At 39.6% G+C, this 17,744-nt stretch overlaps 1 protein-coding gene and 1 long non-coding RNA gene across 2 annotated transcripts; one reads left to right on the top strand and one right to left on the bottom strand.

Moving 5' to 3' along the window:
• The first annotated feature begins 25 nt into the window (after nt 1–25).
• LOC119009621 (NHL repeat-containing protein 3-like) lies at nt 26–3,123 on the top strand. The gene is made up of 3 exons (XM_037081056.1): nt 26–531; nt 1,114–1,316; nt 1,453–3,123. Exons 1-3 carry the CDS (start codon nt 273–275, stop codon nt 2,059–2,061), a joined length of 1,071 nt encoding a protein of 356 aa, XP_036936951.1. The 5' UTR covers nt 26–272; the 3' UTR covers nt 2,062–3,123.
• A 5,387-nt stretch (nt 3,124–8,510) lies between these two features.
• LOC119009978 lies at nt 8,511–11,357 on the bottom strand. The gene is made up of 2 exons (XR_005071862.1): nt 11,222–11,357; nt 8,511–10,119 (listed from the first exon to the last, which is right to left on the bottom strand). It is a non-coding gene; the product is annotated as an uncharacterized LOC119009978 (long non-coding RNA).
• Nucleotides 11,358–17,744: the final 6,387 nt, after the last annotated feature.

The following is a 17,744-nucleotide window of genomic DNA, read 5'->3' as shown; positions in this document are numbered from 1 at the left end:
GGAAACACTCGTTGTTAATCTGTGGTGCTTGATGAGACTTTTATTTTCGTTTAGACTTAAGGAAGTGAACATTCACTGAACGAGGCCATTAGCTCTGCAATGTGGGTAAAATTACTGGTAGCACAGTAACGTAGTAACGACTCACCTGTGTTCCAAAGGTGAGATTATTTCAGCCAGCGACCTGACATGCGCTGTTAAATACTTCTACAGATCCAGAGCTAACGGAACCGAACTAGGGTATCAGACCAAAACCAGCCTGCAGCGAACCACGCATGTTGTTGAAAAAGAGAGGCCATACCTGTTTGATAGTATCCAGTATGGTCTCATTACTTCTGCTCATGATGGTGCTGTACGGTACCATCAGCACCCAGAAGCCAGGCAGCCACAGCCTCAGACACGACTACCAGCTGATGGGTAGACCCCTGTACAAACTGGACCTGAGCTGGCCCAAGAACCCAGAGCTGTTCACCGGGGAGGTGTTTGGAGTGGCTGTCAACCAGTATGCTGGTGTGGTGTATGTGGCACAGAGAGGTAAACATGCTATTTAAGCCTGATCCCCGTGTTTACGGATTGTGATGTGTAAATGAGAGATCTGTACACCTGCACATCGAGTGCAGGGGTGATGCTGTTAGGAATTTAAAGCAGCTACAAGAAACTTTCATTTTGTGTTGAAACCCAATAATACATTTGGTGCCATTAGGCAGATAGGTGTTGTCGTAGCAGCACCGTAAGAACAAATCATCATGTTGCTGCTGATTGTGTAATTTTGTTCCCTCATGATTTGAGCAGGTACACAATGCAAGCGTGTCACAGACCTGGCTCACAGTTTAAATCACCTCACCTGAGTCAGATGGTTTAGTTCCAGGTCCTGATCATGTCCTTGCCTACTCTTCAAGCTTATCAAGCTCTTGTCTCCTCTAAAACTGTGCATTGTACTGGAACCACATTAACAACCACTTGCAGCTGTATTTTGCATATGATTTGCTTTCCTTCCCTATTCTTTTGTTATTTCTCGTGGCCACAGTCATAGGAATGCAGTAAAAACAGACTTTAACAAAATCAAATCACTATAAAATGTGCTGCCTTGTGTGTTTGCCTTTGCTTTGCTCCTAGGTGACAATGTGCCCAAGGTCCTGGTGTTTACCACTGATGGAGATTTCCTCATGTCCTGGAACACAACCACCCTAGAGATGCCTCATGGGATATTTCTAGCAGATGCTGCCACATCAAACCCCACTGTGTGGATCACAGATGTGGGTAACGGTCCATATGGCCATTGCATCAAACAGTACTCGCCTTCTGGGAGCCTCCTGCAGGTGATGACTCTATCTAAGACTACAGATCTTTGGTTCAGATTCCACAAGCTTGGTTTCCATTCAAGTACTTAAGGTTGTTCACTGAATGAGACAAGCCAAAAGTTGCTTGTTGTTGAATGTGTCTTGTATTTGTCAGGTGCTTGGTACACCAGGAAAACCAGGCTCTGGGTTGAACCCTCTGCAGTTTGACCAGCCAGCTGAGATCTTTGTCCATGACTCTGGAGAGATGTACATCGTGGATGGTGATGGTGGGATGAACAACCACCTCATCAAGCTGTCCAAAGAGCAGGAGGTGTTGTGGATGCATGGAGAGAAAGGACAAGGCCTGGCTCAGTTCTACATCCCCCACAGCGTGACCGTGGACAACGCCCAGAGGGTGTGGGTGGCCGACAGGGGGAATAAGAGGATCCAGGTTTTTAACTCCATCACCGGGGACTGGCTGGGGACATGGGGAAGCTGCTTCACTGAGGATGCGCCTTACTCTGTCCGCCTGACCCCAGACAAGAAGTACTTTGTTGTTGTCCAGCTCAACACCAATCAGATTACGCTCCTGGATGCCCCACCGGTGGGTTTGATTGGCCAGTGCAGAGTGGTGAGTGTGATCCAGCTGGCTGATGAAGTGAAGCCCCACCTTGTAGACCTGGACCTGAAAACAGGGGCCCTGTATGTGGCTGAGATTCAAGCTCAGCAGGCCCAGAAGTTTACCCCCTTCAGTCTTGGTGGGAGTTTCCTTATAAATCTTTAACTGAAGAATTTAAATGGCATCATTGATCACAAACTGTCATAACAAAAGCATCACCAATTATTTCCAAATTGATATGAAATGTGCACGTGTGTTATGTATTTTACAGTCATATGAACAAGAAAACAGTACAAAAGAAAAATGTTTTTCCTTGACAGCCCTGTCGCAAGGATATTTCATTTTCATATGACTAGTTTACAAACAGCAGATATATTTTAACCAAAATGTAATCTAATGCAATCTAACTTCTAAACATCCACAAGTGATGATGTGTTTCTATTGTTTTCTTACATTATAATTATTTTTATTTTTAATTTGAATTTTGTAAATCTGGGCCTTATATTGACACGCTTCATTATGTAAATATTTTTATTCCCCAAAAGTTTAGGAATTGGTCCGTTCATCACCTCAGCTGGTAGCCACAACACAGCTGCAAATGAATCCCTCTGGGCAACTGCGGCTGTCAAAGTTACCACCACTACCAGTGTTGTTGGTGCCACTGATGGGCTCAGGGTATTACTCCGACACCTTGACACAAACAACAGCGATGAAATAATGACATAATGACAAATCTCGTCTGAGGAGAAGTCTCGTACAGAAATCCGTTGCCTGGCAAGCCCATTGAGTAATATATAAATGCATTTCTTTTAGACAGGGTTTCTGCTGACTCAAAAAAAAAAGGGGGAATCGTATTAAATATTCAGTATTGCAATGGAATTTAACAGAGCACTTCAATGGTTTAGGAAAGTCATTGATGTCACTGAATATCAATGACTTTGAAATGGATAGATGGGGGCATCATGTTGTTGCTAACATGTTGTCTATACACTGTTATCAATAATTGTATCAATAATCTTAAAGAACATTATAGGAGTTGTTTTTGTTGTTGGTGTCACCGAAGTTCTGTGCCATATTCATTTGTCATATTATTTGTTTATTTGACTTTGCACTGCTTGAAACCTTGAGGTGTTTCCTTTTTTCACTGCAGACACTTTTTAAACTCTGTTAAACTGTGCTTTTTGCTAGTTTATGGCAGTTCTTAAAGTCATTTGTATGATTACTCTTGCAGAGGTGTGTTTCGTATTTGATTTGATTGTTACTGTTTGATCTGAGTTGCTTGATGATGATTTTGCCTGACATATCATATGATCTTGCAGTACGTTTTCTGTTTAACAGAATCACCTGTATTTTGATAATTTTATGGTAATAGTTGAATTACTTTTTCATAGTGTGTTGCCACTATCAGTTACTGTGCAGGGTCTATAGAAAAAAGACCAAGTTATAATAAACCAGGGGATTCAGGAGGAAGTGTGCTTTCAGCAGTCCTTCAGCACAGTGACAGAAAACAAAAAACTCCCTCCGGAAGGAATGGAAAGATTGTTGCACTCCTGAAAAATTCATAAGCTATATATGAATGTCTTCCTTGGAATCTCCTCCCAGTGGGATATGCCAGAAACACCTCCCGAGGGAGGCATCCCTGGGGCATCCGATACAGATGCCCAAGCCACCTCAGCTGGCTTCTCTCAATGTGGAGGAGCAGCGGCTCTACTCCGAGCTCCTCCCGGGTGACAGAGCCCCGCACCCTATCTCTAAGGGAGTGCCCCGCCACCCTGTGGAAAAAAATAATTTCGGCCCCTTGTATCCGGGATCTTATTCTTTCTGTTCATGGCCATAGGTGAGGTTAGGAACGTAGATTGAGACTGACAGACCAATACAACGACCACATTACTGTGACTGCTGCAGACTGATTCGCCTGTCAATCTCACGCTCCTTCCTTCCCTCATTTGTGAACAAGACCCTAGGACACAGTGGAGTGACAATGTCGCTCAGCTGGCCTGGGAATGCCTAGGATCCTCTGGGAAGAGCTGGAGGAAGTGTCTGGGGAGAGGGAAATCTGGGTGTCCCTGTTCAGACAGCTGCCCCCACGACCTGGCCCCGGATAAAGCACAAGTAGGTGGATGGATGGATGGATGGATATATATGAATATTTTCAGGCCCTGCTTTGCTGGTAACTACATAGCGTAAATCTAAATTGTTCCATCCAGTTTTACACACTTAGTTCAGTTAAATTATCAGGAGTGAAAACAAAACTTCAGCTTGTGCTTTAAGGGTAACTTCACCAATTTAATGCGTGTTTACTGGTCTGGGGAGTAATACTTCACATGTGAAAAAAGGGATTATGAAGTCTCCTAGGGCTTCAGAGGAAGCTGCATGTAATCTGATGATTTGCCTCCAGTGATGTCACTCAATGGCATTGTGGGTAAGGTAGGCACCGGGTTTTTTTGTGTGTGGAACACACCTGGCACACATCACTAGTGGCAAGTTATCAGATTTCATGCAGCTGCCTCTGGAGTCAAAAAAGACTTCATTCTACTTTTTTAACATATGCAGTCCTACTCCTCAAGACCTGACAACACACTTTGGTGTGTAAAATTGGTGGTGTTACCTTTTAAGACTTAAATAGCTGTATATCTGAGCTTTATCTTAACAAAGCAGTCTTTTTCCAACCTAACACTCAAGATGAGACATGTTGGATATGTGGTAATTACTTTCTAAATAAATGTAATCCTGACATGATAATTACATACTTTTATTTAATTAAGTTGTCATAGTACTTTGAATAATATTATTTAGTCTGTAAATGTGTGCAATATTGGAAGATTCATCTTGAGTTTTATCCCAATAAAAACAACACAGTGAATTGGTCTGTGTACAGTCCGTGTACAGTATCTACTTGTACATGTGTGTAAGTAAGTGCGTATGTGTTTTGTGGTTCATATATATTTCTGCTGTCAGTATCTTACAATTATTGTTATAATGGATGATGATAAAAGACCAATTTGTAACAGTAACAGAAATAATAGAACAAGAGCATTTTGCTACCACTTGTTGTTTGTTCAGGCCCAAACTACTCTCACTGCCATCATCTCTTCACATCTCATTGCCTCTCAGTGCCTCTCTTGGTTTATTTCACCAGAACTGAGAGAACACATCTATTGAGTTCTTTACAGATGACCATTGGTTGTAAATTTCTCACATGATGGACAAAGGTGTTATTGTAGCTTTTATTGCTTTTATGTAGAAGAAACCTCCTAATATCAGATGCACTGTACAACGATTGTTAATAACCCTCTCATTTTGATGTCCTTATTAAACCAGCTAGAATCATTTTATATCATACCACTAGATGGTGCTCAGTCCATACACTTTCTACTTCTTGCCAAATATACTCCTATAGGAGAGTAATCATGATGTCTCATTTGTTGATTATTTTTCCTGACTGGATGTTTATCGTAGCCAGGTCACAGGTGAATTGACAGACCCCCAAAATTACCGTGGGATCTGCAACTCATGTCTTGGAAAAGTTTTGTGTGGTATACTAAATTTACATATATATACATATATACACTATATTACCAAAAGTATTCGCTCACCTGCCTTTACTCATTCTATGAACTGAAGTGCCATCCCATTCCTAACTCATAGAATTCAATATGATGTCGGTCCACCTTTTGCAGCTATTACAGCTTCAACTCTTCTGGGAAGACTGTCCACAAGGTTGAGGAGAGTGTTTATAGGAATTTTTGACCATTCTTCCAAAAGCGCATTGGTGAGGTCACACACTGATGTTGGTCGAGAAGGCCTGGCTCTCAGTCTCCGCTCTAATTCATCCCAAAGGTGTTCTATCGGGTTCAGGTCAGGACTCTGTGCAGGCCAGTCAAGTTCATCCACACCAGACTCTGTCATCCACGTCTTTATGGACCTTGCTTTGTGCACTGGTGCACAGTCATGTTGGAAGAGGAAGGGGCCCGCTCCAAACTGTTCCCACAAGGTTGGGAGCATGGAATTGTCCAAAATGTTTTGGTATCCTGAAGCATTCAATGTTCCTTTCACTGGAACTAAGGGGCCAAGCCCAGCTCCTGAAAAACAACCCCATACCATAATTCCTCCTCCACCAAATTTCACAGTTGGCACAATGCAATCTGAAATGTACCGTTCTCCTGGCAACCTCCAAACCCAGACTCGTCCATCAGATTGCCAGATGGAAAAGCGTGATTCATCACTCCAGAGAACGCGTCTCCACTGCTCTAGAGGCCAGTGACGGCGTGCTTTACACCATTGCATCCGACGCCTTGCATTGCACTTGGTGATGTGTGGCTTGGCTGCAGCTGCTCGGCCATGGAAACCCATTCCATGAAGCTCTCTGCGTACTGTACTTGGGCTAATCTGAAGGTCACATGAAGTTTGTAGCTCTCTAGCAATTGACTGTGCAGAAAGTCGGCGACCTCTTTGCACTATGCGCTTCAGCATCCGCTGACCCCTCTCCGTCACTTTACGTGGCCTACCACTTCGTGGCTGAGTTGCTGTTGTTCCCAAACGCTTCCATTTTGTTATAATAGAGCTGACAGTTGACTGTGGAATATTTAGGAGCGAGGAAATTTCACGACTGGATTTGTTGCACAAGTGGCATCCTATGACAGTTCCACGCTGGAATTCACTGAGCTCCTGAGAGCGGCCCATTCTTTCACAAATGTCTTGTTTCACAGTCTGCATGCCTGAGTGCTTGAATTTATACACCTGGGGCCAGGCCAAGTGATTAGAACACCTGATTCTGATCATTTGAATGGGTGAGCGAATACTTTTGGTAATATAGTGTATATATATATATAGATATATAGATATATATATATATATATATATATATATATATATATATGTATATGTATATGTATATGTATATATATATATATATATATATATATATATATATATATATATATATATATATATATATATATATATATATATATATATATATATATAAATGAACTGGCAAAACAAATACAGAATTCCCCTGCATCTGGACTGAAATTAAAAGACACTGAAATAAAATGTGTCCTTTATGCTGATGACTTGGTCCTGGCCCTGACAGTCAACCAACCCAAAACCAAAGTGAAAGTGCCCATTTTTCAGAAAAGGTCCAGAGTGCAGAGAAACAACACCAGTTTCACAATAGGAAACAACCAACACAAACAATTCATTGCACATACTTAGGACTAAGAATCTCAAACACAGGAAATTTTAGCTTGCCTGTGAATGAACTAAAAGACAAAGCAAAAAGGGCTTTCTATACCATTAATAAATCAATAAACACTCAACTACCAATAAGAGCCTGGCTCAAAATATTCAAATCAATCATCGAACCCATTGCGTTATATGCCAGCGAGGTGTGGGGTCCACAAACTCAGCAAGACTCGACAAAATGGGACAAACATCCCATTGATATCCTGCATGCAGAGTTCTGCAAAAACATCCTCCAGGTGCAGAGAAGAGCTCCCAACTCTGAATTAGGCCAATATCCTCTACTGTTAAATATTCAAAAACAAGCCCTAAATTTCTGGATTCATATTAAAACAAGTGACCTACTCTCCTTTTCTTACAAAGCCCTATGCTACCAGGAGTCGAACCCACAAAGGAATTCCCTCTGCCTACAGGCCCTGAGGCTGAGTGAACCACCAACCACTTAGATCATTACACCACGACCACGTCAGCTTCAGGACAAAAACACTCAGAACATAAGACCCAACCAAATTATGATGACGGAAAAAGAACAATACATTATTGGACGGAACTAATAGAATTCCAGAGCAAAATGCAAACAAATGTAGCCCTAAACAGACAGTACACTGTGGCAACCTACCCGACCACAGTGTCTGATACCAAACTGAGGAGAATACTGAGTGAGCACAACATGGCAGTGGAGGTAGGCCAGCACAGACAGACCTGGCTGCCCAGAAAGGAGAGGTTGTGTTCTTACTGTGACCAGGGAACAGTAGAGACAGAGCTGCACTTCCTAACTCACTGCAACCAATATGAAAGTCTCAGAGAACAATATTTTGCAAAAATAATACAAAGATTCCCAGATTTCCTCCATCTAAATGACCCAGAGAGACTTCTGGTCCTACTGGGAGAGAGGGAGCAACTGCTGTAGACTGGCAGCAAGATATGTAGTAGCCTGCCATGAGCTCGGTAACTCTGTGAGCCCCTTGTCACACATGGCTGATAATTAATGTTTATTAACTGATAATCAATTTGTTATATATGTTTATGTCTTATGTTACTCTTACCTACCTTCCATAGTCCCTCTTGTTCTCCATGCCCTTTTCTTTTGTAGGAGATACACTACTTAATAATAAAGGTAATTAATCACTGGTAGTTAATTAAACACGCGCAAATGGGGCACCACCTCAATTGACAAACTATTTGAATAATCTGGGGAAAGCTACTCAGAGTCCAGCTGTACAAATTTGGCTTGAACAGTTCAATTCAATTCAGCTCAATTTCAAATCAATTTATTCAATTTTAAAATCTGTATTCAATCTCATATTCTGAAGCAGTGATTTCATTACAACAGATCCATCGGTTCTCCACATTAAAAGTTCCAGACAACAGACGGTTATATATGTTTATTAACTAACTAATTCAGGGTAAAATAAATGAACTGCCAATTTAAATGAACAACAACAAATGACAGAAAATGTAAAGACTATAATAAGTAAAGTAATAAGATTATGTGTTAGTAGGCTGATGATGAAATTATGAGTCGGCTTTTATGCATTAAATATTATGGGAGTAGTTTTTAATACTAAGGAGACCCTAATCTCAATTCTCTTAAGTTTATAAGATAGAAGTCAGAACTTTAGACACCAACTCATTCTCATGTGTGTGGATCCAGAATTTCAGCCTGCTTTGTGTGGGAGTCAAAAGGACCTCAAGTTTGGTTTCCTTGAGTGTTCTGGGTTGGACTGCGGGCTTGCCATGTCAGTCCAATAGCCAGAGGGAAGGCCGGTACTCTGTTGCACAATCCGTCCAAAGGCCCAGCGGGATGTCAGTCTCATTTTGGAGCACACTAAGTCTCTTTTTTAGTTCGAGACCACTGAAGCAGACACAGACTGCAATGTTCTTCATCAAATGAGGATAAAGACTTTTTCTTTGTGGTGTCTAATGGTGGTTCTTAAGTTCTGAGTTCTAAAACTAATTCAACTTCTTCTGGATCAGGCAGTGATGCTTTAACGATATATTAAAAATCAAAAAGAAAGAACTTCATTCTGTTAAAGATAAGTAGTGAAGCACTTAAAGTAGTGATTCAATTTGCTTGTCTTAGAGCTTGTTGCAAAAATAAAAATAAAGATTATACTTTTAAAATAAAATAAGAGAGATTGTGAAGAAGAGGAGACATAGAGGAGTGATAGGAGTAGAGAGTAAAGTGAAGAAAAGAGGAGAAAAAAAACAAGGAAGAGAGCATGTATCTCTTCTTTTATGACCTGCAGCAGACACACCCAGGGGCGGGATGACAGAGTTCACTTCTCCTTTGACATTATGAGTTTAACCTCACAAGACTTAATTAAACTAAACTATTGCTTTTAATGTTTCACATTCTTGTTTTACCTTTCCCAGAATTTCACCATGGCTTAAAAGTGGGATTTTGTCCACATGAAAAGATACAACATGACTAAATCACCTATCCTTCAAAAAGAATTAAACATGATTAACCAGCAAACACACTTCAACATTCAGTAGGACAGAGGACTTATACATATTCCTTCTGTTAATATTTGTCAACAAAAACACATGTCAGATATATTTTACTGGTAAATAACAAAAGTATTACACTAAATATGCAACTCTTGGTAACTGGCAAATGATTACATCAGGTAGGGCGAATGTTTGTTTTAAAGGTACACCTTAGAAAGGGACATTGTACAGATTCTCGGTTCTTTAAATGATGTCCAAGATGGTTCCAAAAAGTTTTTTCACTGCAGATCTCCTTAAAATCACACAATTCACATTGAAATGTTGAATTTTTGTGGATTTTAACTATTGAGTGTGATCTTGAGAGGTGGGATCGTAATGCTCCAGGTGTTTTAAATACACATACACAGTCTGTGTGAATGCAAGGCCAATGTGCACCTTGTCTGTGATGAAGGCGAAAATGTTTCAGAAGAGTCTCTTGACTGGAGCTTGTGAATTTGCAAAATCTGCACTGCATGAAATCCATCCCTGAAACACAAGAGACACACAGGACACAATCAGTTTTGCTAAAAGCACTTTTGCAACAGTCCCTGTAATTTGTAAACATAAAATAACAATACAGCTCTAATTCCCCAACTTGTGATGTTCCATGACTGGATAGGCAATATCCAGGGTGAATTTCTCATGCAGGGAGAAGAGGATATATCAAATGGCCAATGTAATTTTCCTAACTTACCAGACTGTCCTTGCTGTTCTATTTTCCTTTAACCATTTAGTTGTTATATCCATATTACTGATGATTACTGATTTTAAAGTCTCATTATGTCCATAGTTTGTGAAAGCACCAACTGTCATCACTACAATATTGTTGCAATATTGATAAAAGTATTTGGTCAAAAACATTTTGATATATTCTGAATGTACTTATATGAAAACCTAAAAGTTTAAAGAGACTCAACAATTATTCCTCAAATATTCTGTCTCCTTTCCCATTATGTAAAAAGCTCTGAAAATGTAGCAATCTTATAACAGAGCATAAAGCACAACTTTAATCTGTATGTGACAATTAACTTACAGTAATTAAGGACATTAGACAGTGTCACACCAGCTGTCAAACTGTCCCGTTAGCTTTATACATTACTGTAAAGTAACAGTGCAGCACCGGATAAACGGTGTCTATTGAAAAAAAGAAAAACAACGTTAGCTAATATGCAAGTTACTTACATCACTGTCATATAATTGGCGCATGTCTGCCAAACACCGACCCATGAAGGCATCTGCATGACGACGCCTGCCTGCACCCGCGTAGTTTACATAGGCGGTAGTTTGTTCGTTGGTCAATGTTAAAATCATGTCTCCACACAAGGATAATATTAAAACCGATTACAAAGCGGGTAACAAGCTAATAAGCTTTACCACGGCAGACGTGCCGTAAAAAAGCCAGTGTGAGAGTCTGTATCTGAATTTCAGACGTGATTAACATTAAACAGTATAAAACATTACTTTTTGCGGGGGTCGAACGAGCTGGGCCGATGCTCTGAAATAAAACCTTAGCACAGAAGTAGGTGAATGGCTGGAAATATTGTTAGGCGCTTGTAGAAAACCCTAACAACACACTTAATTAGCTTACCTGCTCAGGCAAAATGTTCGTCAGCTCCCGCTTCTGTCCAGAAAATGTCCAAACACAACTTTGGCCACGTTTGGTCAAGTTTTCTTGCTGTCTATGGACCACCATCACACGGCTCACCTCTGCTCAGGCTCATTAGAAGGTCCGTTAGGTCTGGTTCAGACCATGAGAGCATGCGCACGTCAGTCATCTATGGGGTTTCCCACTGGTTCTCAACTTTACTCAAAAATTCAACTCAAAAGTTGATAGTCTTTGTTGTGCTGTTTAGAAAATCTTAGTTAGGACAACAATGAGAGAAATTTGTTGGGCAGACAAGTTTTTGTTGGTTGTAAATGGAAAGCTTTATTTCTGAGTCAGTTTAATTTGAAAATGTAAATGAAATCAACAATTACTAGTTGTCGTTTTTACAGTGTATAAGGTCTTGAGAAAACCTGAATATATGGATTGGATAAATAAATTAGCAAATTATAAACTGCATGATGCTGATATAATTGCCCTCATTTATATAAATCCACATTTCTTCTCATATGGTTTTCCATCTGAGTATTGTGTTGTTTTATGTGTTTCTACTCATCTTGTATACCTTCTTACAGCTTGTACAGTGACGGTCCTTCAGCACCCCCAAAACATGATATTATTATTATTATTATTATTATTATTATTATTAGTAGTAGTAGTAGTAGTATTATTACTAACAATTTTATTTTTTTGCGGGTTCTCATGCCACCCCTCCATAAATGCTGCCCTGGGCGATTGCCGATTTTGCCCATTTGATGAACCGCCCCTGGGTTTGTAAATGAAATAAAAGAATGATCAATAATTATCTAGTTAACCCGATCAAATATTATTGTACAGATTTTAAGCAAGTGTGTAAAGTCCTGGATCGTTTTTGTGTGTTGTGTTGTGTTGTGTCAGAGAACAATTAAGTTGACAGCAGAGGGAGCCAGCTGACAGACTCTGTCTCAGAGAACCGTGTTGCACTGAACGTGCTGAAGGTCTGAACACTATAAAGACGATCTGAGGATAATTTTTGCTCATTCATCCTAACAGAAACCCACAGTTTGTTACCTTAAGCCTTACCTGGCAGTGGTAGATTCTCTGCAACAACTAAACCAGACACACTTCCAGCACTTAGAAGAGAACATACATTAGATTGATTTCAAGTTTAAACAGCTTTTTAATGACATTTTATTGTTGAGGCTACATTATGTGTGGAACCGTCCATCTCGAGATCAACAAAGTCATTTAGTTTTTGGTCATTTTATCAAATGACATGATATTTTTTGTTACATATTTGACAAGATCAGCTTGCATGTATCAACATGTCTACGTCAGCTTGGTCCTGTCTTATGGACGTGCCCAATATCAAAACCTGGTTTCATAGACTGGAATTATTTTTTGTTTACTTTGTGGACACATGGTACATATTCCTTTCCATTTGATTAAATTACCACAGAAGCACTGACACATAGAGAACACGGGCATGGAAGAGAGGCACTGAGGCTCTTAATCTCAACTGCTATTTGGACAACTGACACTTTTTTTCCCCATCAGGTTTATCCACCGCCAAAACCCTTACACTTTGGCTGCTGTGTAAAGCAGGATGCAATCATTTGCAAACAAACTAGATGAAGTGTTCCTGAGGCCATCATGAGCAGTATGGTGGTGAACCTCGTCCAATCCTTGCTGTCATACTCATGACACCATCACCTGTCAGCAATGAGCCAAATGTTCCACACTGGTGTTTTTTTATGCATTACACAACTCTAAGAGTATACTGTAATTTCACAAAAAACAATGCAGGTGATGAGGTAGAAAATATAATATGTTGACTATTTATAATCGATTACACATCATAAGGGATGTTTTTGCTTCCTAGTTGAGCTATGTGCATGAAATGTCTATCGAGGGAAAAGTGTTGTAAGTTAGCTTTGGCTATAGTTGTAATGGTGGAGGACATATTCAGTTCATTTACTACGTAAAAGTAGACACAGTCTACATGTAATCTATTATTGGCAACAATCTTGCATTCACTTTTTTTACTGAAGTAAAACTACACAAATAACGACAACAAAATGCATCAAGGTCCCAGATTAAAAGCACATATCATGGATTAATATTTAAAGAGGCACTATGTGGTTTTGGAGAGGAAATTCAAACTCAGAATTTTAATATTTACAATGTTAATGAGGTCATAATAAGTTAATAAACCAGCTGCCCTCAGAGGAAAACAAGGTCCCAGTCATGAAAACAAGAGATTTTTTTTGTCAAGGCAAAAATATAATCAGCAAATGAAGATCTTTGTCTTCTCTCCATAGTGCATGTTTAGAGTAGAATAGAATAGAATAGAATAGAATAGAATAGAATAGAATTACTTCAATGATCCCAGACTGGGAAATTCTCAGTCACAGCAGCAGTGGGTCTGCAAAAAATATATACAGTGCAAATATATTATAAACAATAAACAATAATAATATATACAACAAAACAGTAGCGAGATCAGAGTTCTCTCTGTCAGCCAGAGGTTAGAGAGTTATTATATAAAATGATGGCTTGTGGCAGGAAAGATTTCCTGTATCTGTTGTTATGACAGCGAAGCTAAAGCAGCCTTTTGGAGAAGGTGCTCCGCTGTCTGTCTGACCAGTGTGAGCTGGAGAGAGTGGAGAGGATTATCCATGATGGATAACAGTTTTTCAGTGTCCTCCTCTCAGTTTTTTTTTTTTTATTATTAATCTTGATGCAGATATAAGGACTTTCTATTCTAATCTAAATAGGGAGGGTAAAGTGGTATGAACATGAACAGGAATACAGTGCAGCAAAAGAATAACCCCAAAATGTGTTAAGAAGCATAAAATATCAAAATGAAATTTAAGTCCACCAATCATGGTGTGTACTTATTCCTATAAATTATATGTTATATTTTCACATAAAGGTAAAGACAATTTTCCTGACTTTGCTAAAATAGCATTATTTTTTTCCAGACTAATAAATAAGGATCAGTCCCATAGTGTGAAATGAACTGTGAAAACCTGCTTGTGGTGTTCCCACACCACTTTAACCCGAGGAAACCGTGAGTTACTGTTTCCCAGCTTGCCTCACCTCCTACACATACATCCTCCTGCTGCAGGTACTTGTGTGTTCCTGCTCACTGTGCAGCTGTCAAGGATGCATGTGTCCATATTGTCATTCCTGTTGACTTCCATATAATGCAGAGGAATTTGAGTGTAGGAGTGGGCCCATTTTGCACTCCAGGATGGTCCCTCCGACACACACTGTCTTTATCCCATCCACCTCACACTTTTCTTCCTTTCTTCACACTCTCGTGCTCACACAGCCTTTGTTCTCCTGCGGTCTTCTTGTTGTCCTCTTCCTCTATGGTTTCTGCCTTGCTGGCTGTTTTGCTGACAGACTCCAGCTGGATGTCATGGCTGGGATAGAGGTGGGATCCTGAGTGTGTAGGCTGGCCTTTAGAGCCCCTCTGTATGGGGAAAGCCCACACAACACTCCCACACACCTTCCCCACACACCCAGGATTCCTCTCTCCATTAAGGCCAAACCCCAGTGAAACACACTCATCTGTGAAATGCATCATAATAAGGAGTCACTACTATTTATTTAGAAGGAAGAGGGATAAGACATGCTGGGTAATCCTAGCCTGAAACCAGATTCAGTTGAATTTAAGCCAGATAAGGCTGACGATACTTAACATCATTTATATAACTGTCATCAAATATCATGGAACAACTTCTCTACTCCGTCTCTAACACTCAGCTCTAAACCCATCAGGGCCACTGAGGGCAATGAAGTACATTATGGGTGTGCTACAGCAAGAAAAAAAAAATAATAATAGTAATTCTGACAAAGACTCAGGGTTTCTTTTGCAGAATTTCTTCTCCAGCTGCTTGGAGTGATTGTACCAATTTATCATTTTCTAATAATTTCCTGTAAGGTCTCCTGTTATTGTACTTTATTTTTATTATTTTAGTTTATGTTTGTTGTTTTAGTTTATATTTGTTATTTTAGTTTAAATTTGTTATTTATAATTTATATTTGTTGTTTTAATTTGTATTTGTATTTTTTTGTTTATATTTGTTGTTTTAATTTGTATTTGTTGCATTTGTTGTACTTGCAGTAACTACTAATTTTTACAATTTTTAAAATCCTGGCTTCAGCCATGACTCTTTAACAAATGTAAATCTTTTAAAATTTGCCTTCATCATTAAAAAAGAATCACCTTTTTTCCTAAAAAGAAATTGTTTATTTCATTGGGACTATTTTCAGAGGTGGATTAATCCACATTTGGCACTCTAGTGAGTATCTACCAATGTTTTGAATAGTTTTTGGAGAAATCAGGCTTGATTTACACCCAGTATTTGTTGCTGGGATACATCCATGTTAGTCTGGGTGTGCACATGGGATCTGTTGCCAATGAGAGAAAATTTAGAATATCTCCAGACTTGTTCTGCAATTTTAAGTCTAAATGATTTGGGATAACAATAGCAATTTGTTTTATCTTTATCAAATCATTTTTTTAAAGACAGATTAAATTTAGCCACTTTTCTGTGTTTACATTTTTTCGACTAATGTGACCATAAGACTGTTGTATGTTATATGCATTGTAATGCACATGAATCATGGTAGTAACATGCCAGCTGGTTGGCTCCCAGTGTAATTGTAAAAAAGCATGGAGCTATTTGTGTGAGTTAAAGGTAGAGTTAGCACTTTCCTTTATCATACTCATTATTACAGAGAAGCTGCTATTTGATTGATAAAAACAGCCCCTCCTGACACCACAGCATTAAATAAGCTGTTTCCCGTGACCTTACTATCAGAGGCTCCATACCTCCTCCATGCTACCTCAGACCACTGACTTCCTACTACAGCAGAAAACTACAGGCATGGACATAATTGCTGCTGTGTCGTCATTCCTGTCTTGTCCTGTCAAAGAGACAAAGACACCATGAGATGGATGATACAATGCTGTCTCTGTATGACGACACACAGCAGCTTTTAGCATTAATAGATGTATTTTTGGACAGATCCTGACAAAAACAGATTTTGTCAGTCTTACACAGCAAAAAACATTAATAGGTCCACCATATTAGTTTCAAGTGTGACCAGGCACGTCATTAAAAACCTCAGCTCTGCAAAGTCAGCTGAACCTAGAAATAAAGCAAACCATAGCGTGGCACATGCAGATTGAAGTTTTTGAAACATTTGGGGACCAACAGACCAACAACAAAGTGACTTTCACTAACAGAGATGGATGAGCTGATTTACTCTGTACAGCCTACTGAATAGCACTACTTGGAGACAAGGAGAAAGGAAACAGCAGGGGTCTAATACAGTGCACTGGTAATTGCAAGGACACACACGTGGGCGTGCACACACACAGCATTTTAATAACCTCACAAAAAATAAAATAAATGTTGTTTATTTTTCTTTGTTTTTGCGAAAAATACCCCCCATCCACCCCTTTATGTCTTACCTATATATTTTTTTCTACTTATTGTTTTCTGACTTATCTTTTGGCAACTCAAAGGTGTATTATAGATATGTTTGCTGTATGGTTGTCTGTAATTTAAATCTAAATTTCAGTCATATTTATATGGGATTTAGAATATAGGCTCTGTGCTTGGCTGAGGATGTCTGTGTATTGTGGTACAGATGACTGTTCTACAGTCAGTGTTTTCTCCACTATTGACTTGTTACAAAGACTTTTGAAAGAAAGTATATTGGCCCCACTTTGGGCAGCCCTGTCACAGAGCCATAGGTCAGTAGGATGGACAGATCATTTCTTAGAGTGGGCAGACAAAGCAGCAGGGGGCAACAGAACATGTGGAGCTGCAAGCTGGGAGGAGGTATGGTGGAGTAGTACTGACTGTCACCTGAAGACGGATAGTTCTCTGAGTTCCACCAGTACTCTCATACGAACACCAGGGTGTCAGCAGGGGTAAAGAGTCATGCTGAAGTTGCTCTTGTGTTTATACAGTGAATGCATATTAGATGTCATATTATGTCTGGATGTGCATGTGTGGTAAATATGCTATTTATATGGTACATACAAATTGCAGGGCCTTTTAAATGTGCTTGATAAAAAGTGTATTTTATATTTATATATAAATTATGTCATATATGATATATTATCAGCAGAAGTCTTAATACTGTGTATGTTTTGTTATACATACATAAATACTAAATATTTCTGAAAAATTTCTTGTGGATAGTGGTTTTTGTTCAAATATTCCACCATGTTTTCTCCAACCACCCAAAAGATGATGAATAAATACAGATGAAGTGGTGTGTCGCCAGGGAAGAAGCCCTGCATCAGTTCCTGTCTGTGGTTGAACATTAACAGGCTCTCCATCACAGGCTGCTACTGTGAATGGGAGTGAATATAGCTCCAGCTCTCTGCTGCATCCTGAGGCCCTGCTGAGGCAGACAGGAGACTGTCAGTGTCTCATCATCACAGAGCCCTTCAACAGGATCCTCTGTCTTTGTTTGTCTGGACGGGACAAGACAGGGA

The sequence above is a fragment of the Acanthopagrus latus genome, chromosome 20, assembly GCF_904848185.1.
Source record: "Acanthopagrus latus isolate v.2019 chromosome 20, fAcaLat1.1, whole genome shotgun sequence".
Taxonomy (NCBI): Eukaryota; Metazoa; Chordata; class Actinopteri; order Spariformes; family Sparidae; genus Acanthopagrus; species Acanthopagrus latus.
This window is presented reverse-complemented; position numbering and strand designations above follow the sequence as displayed.